Below are 12,738 nucleotides of genomic sequence, written 5' to 3'. Positions count from 1 at the left end.
CTGTGCTATACAAATACACAGCCATAAAAACATGCAAGCCTGCAGCCCGCGAATTACCTGCTGTGGCTATGATGTACGGCTGCGTGACGTATCGCTGCTCGAAGGGTAACTGAGCCCACCCACTGCCGTCTCCCATAACTCACAACAAGGCACCTGTGCTGCTGACCGCTGGTTTCTTATGTCAGCTACTGTCACAGTCATCAAATATTTTAAGATACTTGAAAATACTGTTAAGGCTTTTTTATTCCACTATAATTGGTCAGGACATAAAAATAATTTAGAAATCAAAAGCGTTACCTTCAATCCCAAGAACATTTTGCTCCTTGTTTTCTTCTGACACCTCAAACTTCTGTATGATGTCAAGACAATATTCTGGCGTCACGTTATTCATCTGCACAAAAAGAACAGTGTTGGTGCATTCATTTTTTCTACTATGTGACCAGCATGTCAAAACCTGCTTCAGACCTCTGGGTCCCGTGGAAAACCTTTTAATCAAAGACTGAGTTCAGGCAGATGGGAAGAGGTCAGACCCTCCTGTAAAAGGACTTGATCTGATTTTTTGCCAGTTCTCCACAAGACTCGTGGATCTTACATTTCAGGAGAAAAATAGGAATGAGAGGTAGTGGTTACTGTTAAAAGTTGTCATTTCAGCTTAAAAGATAAAAAATTAGCTGCTCAACACAATTAATAATAGTTGCACTGGGCAATCGTGCTGAAATGAGAACTATGGTGTGATATTCCTTAGTACAATCTACTTAAACATGTAAAAAAAAAGATTTGCCGGGGTTTGATTTCATTTACACACATTTTCCACTCCTACGATTTCATTACTTTCAAGAGACTTCACTCTCTAGGAGAGTAATATACACGCTATGAGATAAATAATTAGACTGTGAAATGAAAAGCAGCAGTCCTTCGGAAACAAATAAGAGTGTCGTCACCAGCTTCAGCTAGCCCCCAGCTGAAGTCCTGACCGATGGGGCCAGAGCACCAGAGAGATTTGTATTCCTTCTAAAATCAGAGGAAAGTAGCTCTCATCACTCACCTCATCTCCTTTTCACCCCTGTCCCCCTTAATTTGTAAGGACCAAAGTGAAAACTCCGACTGGGCACGTTTCCTCTACTAATTCTATCACAGGATGGCAATAATGCCTCTAAAACCTTTGGCAGCTTCTCCGTACCAGTGTTCTGCTTACTGCTTGCACTCTGCCCAAGGCAGCTCCAACACCTGCCTTCGAAAGAAGGCGCGGGGCAGGCTGGAAGCAGGGGGACGGGCGGCTCCTCTCTCCCGCCGGGCGCGATCTCTGCCCGCAGGGCTGCGGCAGGCAGAGGAGCGAGACCAGCCACCCTGCAGATCAGGCAACGTTTATTGTTTAAATCCCCAAACGGTCCCTTCGTGAAGTGTTATTTTTACAGACGGACTTCCCTCTCAGCTGGCAGAACCGATCCCATTCGCCCTGCTCTGCCTGCGGTCTCCAGTTAATTGCGCTTCCTGTTACTTCCCATAGCTCCCTGTTCCCGGCATCCAACCGCACGGAAATCTTCCCAAAGTAGGCTGACTCTCAATCTGGTGGTCTTCTGTGAGGGACAGATCATGCCAAGGGCTGAGCTCCCCCTGGGAAGTGTGGGTGCCGTGACCGACCTTATCTCCTAACAGCCCAAATGCGAAGAATGACCAGGGGACGGAGCACCCAACACCCAGCTGTATCGACGTTACGAGGACAGCTGCAGGAGAGCGAGCAGTTCAACCCAGTTGGCGACTCAAGCTGAAAAAAGAAGTATTTACATGGCAAGAGAGGTTTTCCAGCCTTATACCTTCCCTCTGCTTTTCCTCTTGCCCAGGGAAGGCAAGATCCAGCCTGTTTGCCTCTCCGAACGTGTTATTTATATCTCCAGCTAAGCCGGCAACGTGAGACGCCCGCTGGAATTACACTGGGTAAGAAGAACGAGAACAATTTGGTAGAGAAAATAACTGATTATCCCAGCTCAAATAGATGTTGCTGTTTGATTGCAAGCACTATTCAGAGCAGCCCTCCTTCAGCACAGGCTGACCAGAATTAACTTTTTCATTATCCCACACCGCTCCTCGATGCCTGAGTGGCAGGGTGCTTGTGTGCTCTGCGAATGAAAATGTCTAATCTGGTCCAAAGCTGCATCTGTTAGGGAAAAGGCCACTGATTTGTGCTTTTTTACTGTAGCTTAAGAGAGATTATGTCTTAGGATACTAATATAAATTTGTTTTCATTAGGTTTTAAAGTCCTTCATTAGAAAGAATACCAAATAGCATGACTATCATCAGTGATTAAATATGTAGATACAGGGACTGCTGAAGATGGCCAACAGTGGCACTTCTAAAATCTCTTGGATATGGGATCATTTTTTATATTCCTGGTTAAAGGCTTTCATTTTGATACGGCTACACTCCTTAAAAGAGTATCAGCCTTTGAATGACCAATGAGATCTTGTTTTTTTAAGTAAATGGACTAGCAATTAACCTTCCCAAAATAAAATTCTACATAAAAAGCAACATTACCCCTAACCTGTATAGAAGCAGGAAAAAAGAGCAAAATCACTTCTGATTTCATCAATTTCTTTGGAAGCAGGTCAGGCAAATCAATTGCCGAAACTATAATGACATCAGGAGGTGCAGAGCACTGCAGTGCCAGGCGATGGGAGAGCTCTCCCGCAGATGAATGTGAATCTCCCTTTTTTCCCATTCTCATGGGAAATGAAATAAGAGGAAACAATGTAAACCAGAAGAGTAGTTGGAAAACAAAAGTAGAAGAAATCAGAAAAGAATTGCAATGCTGGTGACAGGTATTCCTAGACAGGATGCCAACCCACTAGCCTGCGTCAACCATGCACTGACAGTTCAGCCTTCAGCTGTTCACAGCTAATTATTCTATAAGAAAATCAAAATATAAACAATCAAAGCAAATCTATTCTTCCGATCTTGATGTAATATGTTGATATAAAATGTCATAACATATGGAGTCATGACACAAATCAGTTGTACTCATTATCCTTTTGTATAAGCACGAGAAGAGGGAAGGCATCGGCTTGCTTTCTGGTTGAGAGCCCGTGCCGCTGCACTAAGGGCTGCTGCAGAAAGCAGAAGGGCTGATCAGATGTGACCCTCGTCTCTTATCAACAACCTCCACAGCCTCTCCTCTTTTCAAAGTTCCCCTACCAACATCGATATTCTCATCGTTTCCTACTCCTCCCAGGACACAGGTTCCTGGCATCCTTCAGCACACGCTGCCTCAGCTCGCAGCCCGGCGTACGCCGACATTCCCTGACACACGCGGGCTCGTTACACTCCTGTAAAACCAACTCCAAGAGAGCACGTAGAGGTGGTGCAAAACAGCCATTCTCTTAAAATGCATTTAATCCCCATTTCTTACCACTTCTCATCAGATTTTCAGCATTTACCACGTCACTAATTGTTCCTGTGTGCTACATAATTAGCGTGGACGTGCAGTAGGAGTCGACTCAGACTCTCAAGCCGACTTAAAACACACCAGCCCAAACTGAATAATTAAGGAAAGCTTTGCATAATTACACGTGTGTGTTCCCACGGCGTAATCGTTAGGAAATTACCCCCTATTCTATTCAATTAAAACGAGTGGGGCAATAGTTTTGCGGCCAGTTTCATCCAGGCTGCGTGAAGGTCCTTTTAACCTTTTAACCACCGAGCACCGACTTGGTGCCGGCCTGGCGGCGTGCTGAGAGCAGTCCGTGTGGGTCTGCACGTGGGAGCATGAGGGCACAGCATACAAGGAGCAGTAAGTTTTCCCGGAGCACACAGAGAGTGCTGCTGGAGGAAAGATCTCAGCAGGTTGTCCTATTCTCAGCACAAATAAAAGGATTTTGCAAAGTACCGGATCCCCAGCCAGCAGCAAGCGGCCAGCAGGCACACAGGAGACCCTCTTCATACAGTCTCCCTTGCTTTCAGAGAACCAAAACCAAACACCTCAAGTTTGTAGCACCAAAGCGGCCTTGTAACTGCACAAAACCACGAGCGAGAGCATCAAAGAGGTCTCTGCTGCTGAAATTAAAGCACTTGGTGTGACATGGACACAGCGGAAAGGAGAAGGGAAGCCCAAACGCTGCAGCCACAGGTGGAGAGCCCGCACACGCGGCATCGCGATGGGGCTCCAAAGAGCCGGGCAGCACGAGGCCATTCCCTCCGCTGGGCGGGTCCAGAACCTGCTGCAAAGCTGCTCTTCAGCAGGGAAAACAATGCTTTCAGAGCCCATTTCACACGTTACTCAAAGACAAGTGAGAGCCAAACTGTCAGTCAAAAGACCCTGGAGATCCTGCTGTGGAAGCAATCTGTCACTTCGCAGGAGATCAGCTGCTGGGTGGGACCAGTTCAAACCCAGATCAATTCATTAGGAAAGGGCACTCCCAAAGGGACAACCTGCAGGCATGCAGCCGTGACTGGACATCCAGGGGTTGTTCCTCCCTCACAGATGCTTATGGCTAGGAGGACCAGCAGTCCTTCTAGGAAACCAGCCTATTTTATGCCTATTTTCTGCTCCTCTGACATTTGAAGCCAAAAAACTGCAATTTCAATTGCAATGAGCCGAGTTTAGCTGCACCTACATGGAAATAATCTGTTTCACAAGCTCTTAGGTGAGGGTAACAGGCTGTTCTCCTAGGAAAACCAGCTTAGCAAATTGACAAAAAAAAAAAAAAAAACTTTTGTTCTATCCTCAGTCAGCAGAATATTCAAAAGTCTTGCCCCAAAATAGTAGCAGATGGAGTTGGACAGACCACCCACAGGTTTCCAAGCAGTCAGACAAGAGCAAAAGCCCAATGCTGTTTGGCTGAAGGCATTTTAGAGCTGCGTTATGGTCTGAACCATTACCAGCTTTTGAAGGCAATCTTGCCTTGCCTGAGGTCGTTGTTATCACATTTGTGTTCTGAAAACACACAAAGGTAAATGTGCTTCAACACTGCTAATAATGGCAAGTGAGAAGACAAGAGGGAAGAGGCAAAAAGTGCAAGACGCTTCTGAAGTACGCTGCCTAGAGGTTCACCTAAGGAAGTCACACTTCTTTTTTTCCCCCCCCCCTCCCAGAAAAATGTCAGCAGAGTGTTTACAGCTGACAGCCCTGCCTGTGTTCGGGCTTTTGAGCAGTGTGCACACAGAGGGTGGGTTCAATATGCCAGACTGAACAGTCAGCTTGGTTCTGCTGTTGCATCAGTAGTTTCCTGATGTCCTCCTGCACCCACAGACAGCGTTCTCTGCCTCTTTCATGTGTTTTTCCTCCTGCTGTGGGTCCTTCCATGCCCCCTCTCCTACCACAGCCCTTCAGCTGTCCCTGGGCACTTCAGCATCTTCATGCATGTCCTCTCTGGAGCATCCAGGTAGTATCCTGGACACCTGACCTTTCTGAACTTTGGCAGGTGGGTGTAATACCCATCTTTACATTGCACCACAAAAATATAGTCTTCCCTTAGAAATACAAATCTCTTGTAAAAAAAAAAAAACGTTCCCCACCCCCTGCCCCAAGCTAAACGTTTTCCACATAATCCTTTTCCTATGCTTTTATTTATATGCACGTACATTTCCATACCTTTTGTTCCACCTTTAGAAACTGAGCAAGTTCTTCAACAGTGAGGTGATCCTTCTTGTCACTGTAGCTTAAAAGCAACAAGTAGAGATCTCGACGTAAGGACATCATCTTGTAAAACACCGAAAATTCTTCAAAATTTAAGGTTCCTTGGTTCTCATCTGTGTCAGCTTCCTAAGAGGTAAAGACACTCAGGTAAGCGTGCTAGAACATAGGTGAATTCAGGGAATAAAGCAGAAGAAGATTTATGTATAGAACAGAAATTTAATAAATTCTAATCTGCAAAATTCTGTTCAGACTCAAAGCCTACTACACACAGGCTAAAATAACTGCAAAATGATAATACTATCTATTGGATTTTTTGGAGAAAACAGTTCCTGCACTGAAGCCACAGGTTCCCTATGGAGGTCTCAATTCCACCTTCAGTTTTGAATTTGTTCCCCACGTGAAGAAGCACACCCTGGGCTTTTTCTGATCTGTTACTCTCCTGTACGTCTTGCAGTTATCCTGGACTACAACATAGCAAGGAACATAACAATTTCACCCCTTGGCTTCCTCTAACAGAGTCTGACATTTAAAAACATTTGGAACAAGCCACGGTCTTAAATTAACGGTACTTCCAGCTGCAGCACTCTGAGCCCCCGTCAGCTCCCTGCAGGGGGTCCAACAGCGCAGCAGCAATGAGCCTCGGCACCAAGAGAGAACCCCAGCAGCCCCAGCCTTGGTTGCAGTTTTTGTTTATCCTCAGAGGTAGCAAGAGAAGAAAGCAGTACTTAACGTACGTTAATACAAGGTTTTTACTGTGAACATCTGCCTAAGAGGATTGCTTTGGATTTCCAAAACACAGAATGTATTCTGGAGAACTGCTGTCAAATGTTATCTAGGTCCCCACAATGCCCAAACTTTGGGGGAGCTACAACCCTTGTTAAGTTTGAGAACGTAAGCAGATGATGTCGACAAAGTGAAATAAATGCGTACAGATGTGCTACTGTTCCCACGAGTAACATCTTTCATTCACAGCTGCAATACAATGTTTTTCCTCTCGTTATAAAACCCGTGGCCTTTTCCAAGCAGCGTTGAAGTGCAGGTCACAACGCCTTCTGTCAGAGCCCTTTCAACGCTGACTTCCCTTTGAGCCCGAGGGCTTGTCTCCACACAGGTTTACCAAGCCAAAATTCCTCTCTCCAAGGAGAGTAAGTATCCCCAAACTTGCTATCACTTCCTTCTTCTCAAGAAAGCTCTTCCAGTTCAGGCTCAGTCTCCTTCTGGACCGGAGGAGCTCATGTAACAGCAGGTGCAATGAGCAGATCCAGTCTGTTTTCCATTCCAAGGACCAAGTTTTATTTCCCCTTCACAGAAACCACTCCGTTAACACTCAAGCATTTTGCTCTTCATTATGCCCTTGGCTTATCTTTCCTTCCTACATTGCAAACCATTTTCTACCAGCCCAACTGTAACTGTTTTCAGGCAACAGAAGTAAAATACAAAATAAAAATTATTCTGCCTAAGAGAGGAAGTTTTAAAAAGAACCATAATCACTTTCATAAAGCTAGTTTCTATCAAATAATTTTCCGTAAAGGAAATGAAGAAAAAAAAGAGAGAGATTTCAATAGAAGCAGAGCAACCATCACTGCCAATGTAGAATAATTCAGGTCACAGAGATGAAAACAATAACACATCTAAAGAGTAGAATTAATGAATTGTCTTCTGTGGGGGTTGTCTTGTTAAATCAATGTTCTGATGCATCCTCGTCTATAAAAAGGCAAGACTTGGGTAAAAATCTGAGATGTTGGAAAGGACAGGGTTTTAAGTCCCAGCTTTCAAACCCTGTTGTGGTTCAGACCATAACTGTCACTGGTTTAGCACAGTACAGCCCCGTGCTAGCGGCCACCAACCTGAAACATCTGCCGGACCTTCCTGCGGGGCAGGTTCACGTTGAGCTTATGCATCAGCTGGTGGATCTCCTCAATGTTCAGCAGGCCATCTCCGTTCTTGTCAGCCTCCTCAAAGGTCTGTTTCACCCAGCTGCAAACGCGTCAAGGAAACGTACAAGAGTGTGGTCCCCTCCTGGAGGAGGGAGGCAGAGCAGCTGGGCAGGACGAGGACAAGAGCTCAGCTCAGGAGAATGACACTCGTCCCCAGCTCTTCTGGGCAGGAGGCTGATACTCCTTAGCAGAGCACCTTAACATCTGCTAGGGGAAAGAACTAGGCATTATTCAATCCAGCCTTCACAAACATCTTTTTTTGAGTCAAAGCCGCTGGGCAAAACCCGTGAATTAAGATTTCCCACTGCCCGCATTACAGATGTCAGGGGTACATCCTGAAAGACTCGTTGATGGAAAAGATCTGGTGCGATCCGCGTGGTTCTCCCTGTGCTGATGCCAAACCAAAGCTTTATTTTTTACTACTGTACCCCTTGCGGTACCACTTGCTATTGTACCTTTTATCTGGTATAACCAAGGCTGTTGACCTTCACGGAGCTAATATCTGGGGGCTACCTGCTTTGTGACTCACAGGACGCCAGCCCAGCTGCCATCCGGATCAGAGATGGCAACCTAATGCAAGTGGATAGCATAATGGAGACTTGGTGAAACCTGGCCAAGTACATTATTACGAGCCTGAGGTTTCCTTGAGAGCCTCATTAACAATGAAACACTCTTGTTTTTCCATGTTCTTTCCCCCAGGATTGTTACACAGTTCTTTCATCTGTACACTTGTAATTTATCCATCTCTGGACAACTTCTTCAACCACCGCCTTCCCTCTAATACCTCTGCCCTCACCTTTTATGTCAGGTGTCCCACAGAGCTGCAACAAGTGCATGCAATGATAAATTGCACAGAGAGAACGGACAGCAATTGTACATTTGCTGTTTCTCCCTGCACAAGGCCAAAATGGTATCAAACCTAGCAGCTGTCAAGGTCAGAAAACAGGCTGTGATTCTTCACGCTGCATACAGCTCGGCTCTACTAAAACTTTTCCTAGGACATTCTGCAGCTTTATGTCTGTTCGAGGCGGCATTGAAATAGTTCTTTCCCTTACCCTTGCTATGGACAGAAGTTTCATTTAAATGCATAAAAGTGGTACTGGTTTACGACAAATATTTGTAGTCTGGTTCACAACACTAGTTCCTTTGCTCTCTTATTTCTAGTGGTGAGTATATTCTCAGAGGAGAAGCTAAAGTAGCTTTCAAATATTGCTGGGCTTGCTCTGATATTCTCCTGCACCTCCCTTAATTCTGTGTGAACTCCGCTTTCTAACCAGTGAATTTTACCCCATTTTTGCACATATATTCCTTTGCAGCTTTTCCTAAATTCTTGCTCTAGCTGGAACTGTTACTGGGTCATTTTGTCTCCCAGCTGCCGCATTTGATAACACAAACAAGACTTGAAGTGATGTTTCACCATACAGCAGATATGTGCAGCTCGGAAAAAGTCATGGATAAATATAGCAAGCTGAGTATGTGTGCAGCGGAGCATGCAATATATCCCCCAAACGGATCCGTGCCTGTCTCGTATCAGAATTAAACACTGAAAATATAAATTAAATACCGTGTGTGTGTACTCTCCAGCAGGAGTATTTACAAGTGATCGTTTTGTATTCTTTCTCGTGGCAAGAAAGAGACAGGTTACAATTATAATCAAGACTTTTTTGTCTGTTTAGGGGGAAGAGTGTTCTTTATATTTGACACGCTAGTAAACACTCTCTGAAAGAAAGCACATCAAGAAAATACTCAGTGAGCACAGTCTTTGCAAAAAGCTCATTTGGGTTACTGGGCTAAAAAGACATTTAAGGAGCTTTAAAGATTTGTCATTCTGACAATCAATGGAGGCTGAGCAGCAGGCACAGATATCTGACACACACCAACCAAGAGAAATGGAGAGGGCCAGGAGTTTACCAGAAGACCGGGCAATTTACCAGAAGGCTCCAAAAAAAAAAGTTCACATTTCAGCTATACAGAGGCCAAGAAATTTAAGTTTTCCATCAGTTCCCATATCTTGGGAACGGTGCCTTCTAATGGGCCTTGCAATTTGCAGTGGGAGAATAAAGGCACAGTTGGGCAAACAAGACTTAGCTTGAGGTGAAATAACACCCAACACCAAATTCACTAAAAACTAAACAAGAAATACTGAATTGCAAGACATTGCTCAGGCTTATAAAAGGATACTGATCGTGTGTTCTCTGTCGCTTAGCTAGCGAGTCCTCATCACTTATTCCAGCCATCAAATATTTCAGCCCCGTGATCCAGGTGCGAGCTTCCTCTGGGTTGGAGGTAATCAGATCCAGGGACTCCAGGTGGTTGCCGTGGTAAATGGTGAAGCAGCAGCTCGGGTCAAAGTTCCCCTCTGCATGGCGGTGGAAGATTTCGGACTGCCGGCCTTCGGTCACTTTGTAAATGGAATCGATGACAACTGGGGGGAAAAGGGAAACCAAAAATTGACATGCTCGTATAATCACCCAGTTATTTTCTGCTTTTCAGCAATTTTGAGTCATTCAGGCTAAAAGTCATTAAACGATTTTTAATATTAGATCTTCACATCACTAAGGGCTTTTTGACACCGAGGCTCGTCCCTGCCTACGCTGCATGCACAGAACAGCTGCCCTGAGGGCAGCCCTGCTGCAGGTGCAGGCAGGTACAGCACAGCTCTGAGCACTCCCTGCTGTGGGCTCCCACCTCCGCGCCTCCGAAGCCCCGTGTTGCTCTCTGCTGCAGCCCTCAGCTACCACGCACGGTCCCAAAAGCACCAACTGTCACTGCCCGCAGCCTTGCCAATTGCTTGCTTTTAAATCTCTTGCCTACAGGACAATTCTCTGAATTTCCAGTCCTTAATTTATTTAATACACTGCTGATTTGAATTTCTAGTTTAAAACAGGGGAGCAGGAACTGTTTCAATGAGAAACGCTGCTACACAGTAACTCCAAGATGTAATAATACCTAAAGAAAGTTATCATAGTTGTTACAACAAAGAAACATCCATCTAAGCTTTTCTAGGTTACATTTTTAAATTGTGGTGCATACATCGTACAGAGATCAGTATACTTATTGAGTCCCCACTGAATTTGTTCATAATTCACATAAGCACACGGAAAATGTCCACATGCCACTGAACTACATTCCCTTCCTTTTACACTCCCAAGTTTTTAGTAGGTGCTTAAACTCTACTCACACTATTGACAACCTTCATTTTAAGTATCATAGCAAATTTAAAATAAGTGAAGAGGATTCATGTAATGAATCCAAAAGATATTGCTCAGTTTTCCATCTGTAATTCACACTCTAATACTGAGCTGCCCAAGAAATTAAGACATTAAAAATTTACTTTTTGCCTTTTCGCTTTTTCTGGACGGTCTCCATCGGATGCAGGTTCTGTGCTCATCCAGGTAGAAGAGACGAACGAGCCCTTTGGTTCCACTCTTCAGCTTAACCATCTGAGTCCCAGACTGCATAACACTCATGCATCTTTCAACTGTTAAGCAGAACAGAATAAATTCAACTAAACGGCCATCCAATTCCACTAATAAAATGAGTTAATGGCTTTCAAACATCTCCCAGACATAAAACATTTGCCTTTCACCTTCAGTGCCAGGAACTGCTCACTACTGTGCCAGAGACATACCATTTCTTCGTCTTCACACCTAGACTCCACATCAGAAAATAAAGTGCATCGGTCAAAACACCTTCACAACAAAGGAGGCAAAGAAAACTCAACCAGATACTGGAGGAAAATATTTTGCAGTTGTTCTATGCATATTTCCTGTAAGTATTTTGGTTTGATATTATTAGCCACAGCGCTGTAATTTTAAGACCCAGCACTCTGCCAGCTTTGAATGGTAAGACCACTGTCCAAACTCCGTGTTCCCTTGGGCTCAGTAACCCCTTAGCTTAGATCTCGCTGTTTTGACACTGTTAGAACCGCTAATGGAATTATAAATACACAATCCCTCCCCGCTGCTACACACACATTTACAGCCTCTCTATCCTGCATTTCAAGCACACACAGTGATAACTTCTCTTTATCAGTCCATCCCATCTGGGACAATGAGGTTTTGTTTCTCTTTGTTTTGACTAAGACAGACCCATCTCCTCCACTTCATCTCACATCTTCCCCCCCACAGTTCTCCAAACACTAGGATCAAGATAACCTTTCCCCCTGATCTCAGTACATAGATCCACCTTCCTAAATTCCCTTGGTTTTATCCCCATTGCCTCTCCTCACTTGATATCACTCCAAATTCACCTCCCGGATGGTTTGCTTACGCTCGGGCTGGCTCTCAAATGAAGGTGCACAAAGCACCAGGCAGACGAGCCTTGAAACAGCGAGGGACGGAAGAGTCATAACCTTATAGAAGACAAACTGAGGCCAAGTACGTCCCTAAAACTTCCTGCATATGCAGGAACTGAGCCTTCCACATTGCAACTGAGTCCAGCTCAAGTGTGCCTTGGATTCACGCCTTTAAAATAATTTAAAAATGTTTCCTCCAGCACAGGTTTGAGGCTGTCCCTAAGAACGGGGCCATGTGGAGGTGCGAACCCGAGCCCTTACCTAACCACAAACCGCACGCAGGTTTTTATCTCACCATCAGTGATCCACTGCAACAAGATTTTGGCTTAGGAAGAGGTTTAGCTACGAGCTACTCAATACAGATAATCTGCTGCTTTGCACCTAATCCGTAATCAGTTATTAATAAAAGTCTTACACACAAGCAAGTTTCACAGAAGCGTTTCTGTTACCGTCAGCTCAGCCGTGCCAGAAAGCAAAGGGTCTCCCCGGGGTGTGGTTGAGCACCACCAGCAAAAGGCAGCAGAAAGGGGACTACATTTCTTTCATGCAAGAAAAGCAGAAAATGGGCCACAAGCAGATAATCCCAACTACCAGAAAACATGGAAAAAATCCTAAAGGACTTTACAATTTCTTCTGCAGTTTCAATGGCCCGCATGTTTCTACATCACGTTTGTAGTTAACACAGACGCATTTCCCACGCACATTTTCAGACAGACTTGAGAACCAAAGTTACACGGAATAGATTTTAAAACACCAGCACAGAAGAGCGGAAGAAATGCAGTTCCTGCCAAACACCACAGTATTCTCCATCTCTCGGATGCCACCTGCACTAAGCCCACTGCCCGAGAAAGCACCGGCTTTTCTGCTTGCACTCC

The 12,738-nt window shown here is 44.9% G+C and overlaps 1 protein-coding gene across 9 annotated transcripts in view; it reads right to left on the bottom strand.

The window, feature by feature from the left end:
• The window catches only part of PLCH1 (phospholipase C eta 1), a 69,794-nt gene that overhangs the window by 27,529 nt on the left and 29,527 nt on the right, over nucleotides 1-12,738 (bottom strand). For all 9 annotated transcript variants that reach the window (XM_048059404.2, XM_067001974.1, XM_067001981.1 and 6 more), the window contains 5 exons: nucleotides 10,901-11,047; nucleotides 9,748-9,991; nucleotides 7,477-7,606; nucleotides 5,585-5,755; nucleotides 298-391 (listed from right to left, as the gene is read on the bottom strand). In XM_048059404.2, coding sequence (XP_047915361.2) covers nucleotides 298-391; nucleotides 5,585-5,755; nucleotides 7,477-7,606; nucleotides 9,748-9,991; nucleotides 10,901-11,047 — 786 coding nt within the window. The remainder of the gene's footprint in view (nucleotides 1-297; nucleotides 392-5,584; nucleotides 5,756-7,476; nucleotides 7,607-9,747; nucleotides 9,992-10,900; nucleotides 11,048-12,738) is intronic.

This window comes from Anser cygnoides, chromosome 9 (genome assembly GCF_040182565.1).
Source record: "Anser cygnoides isolate HZ-2024a breed goose chromosome 9, Taihu_goose_T2T_genome, whole genome shotgun sequence".
Lineage (NCBI taxonomy): Eukaryota > Metazoa > Chordata > Aves > Anseriformes > Anatidae > Anser > Anser cygnoides.
This window is presented reverse-complemented; position numbering and strand designations above follow the sequence as displayed.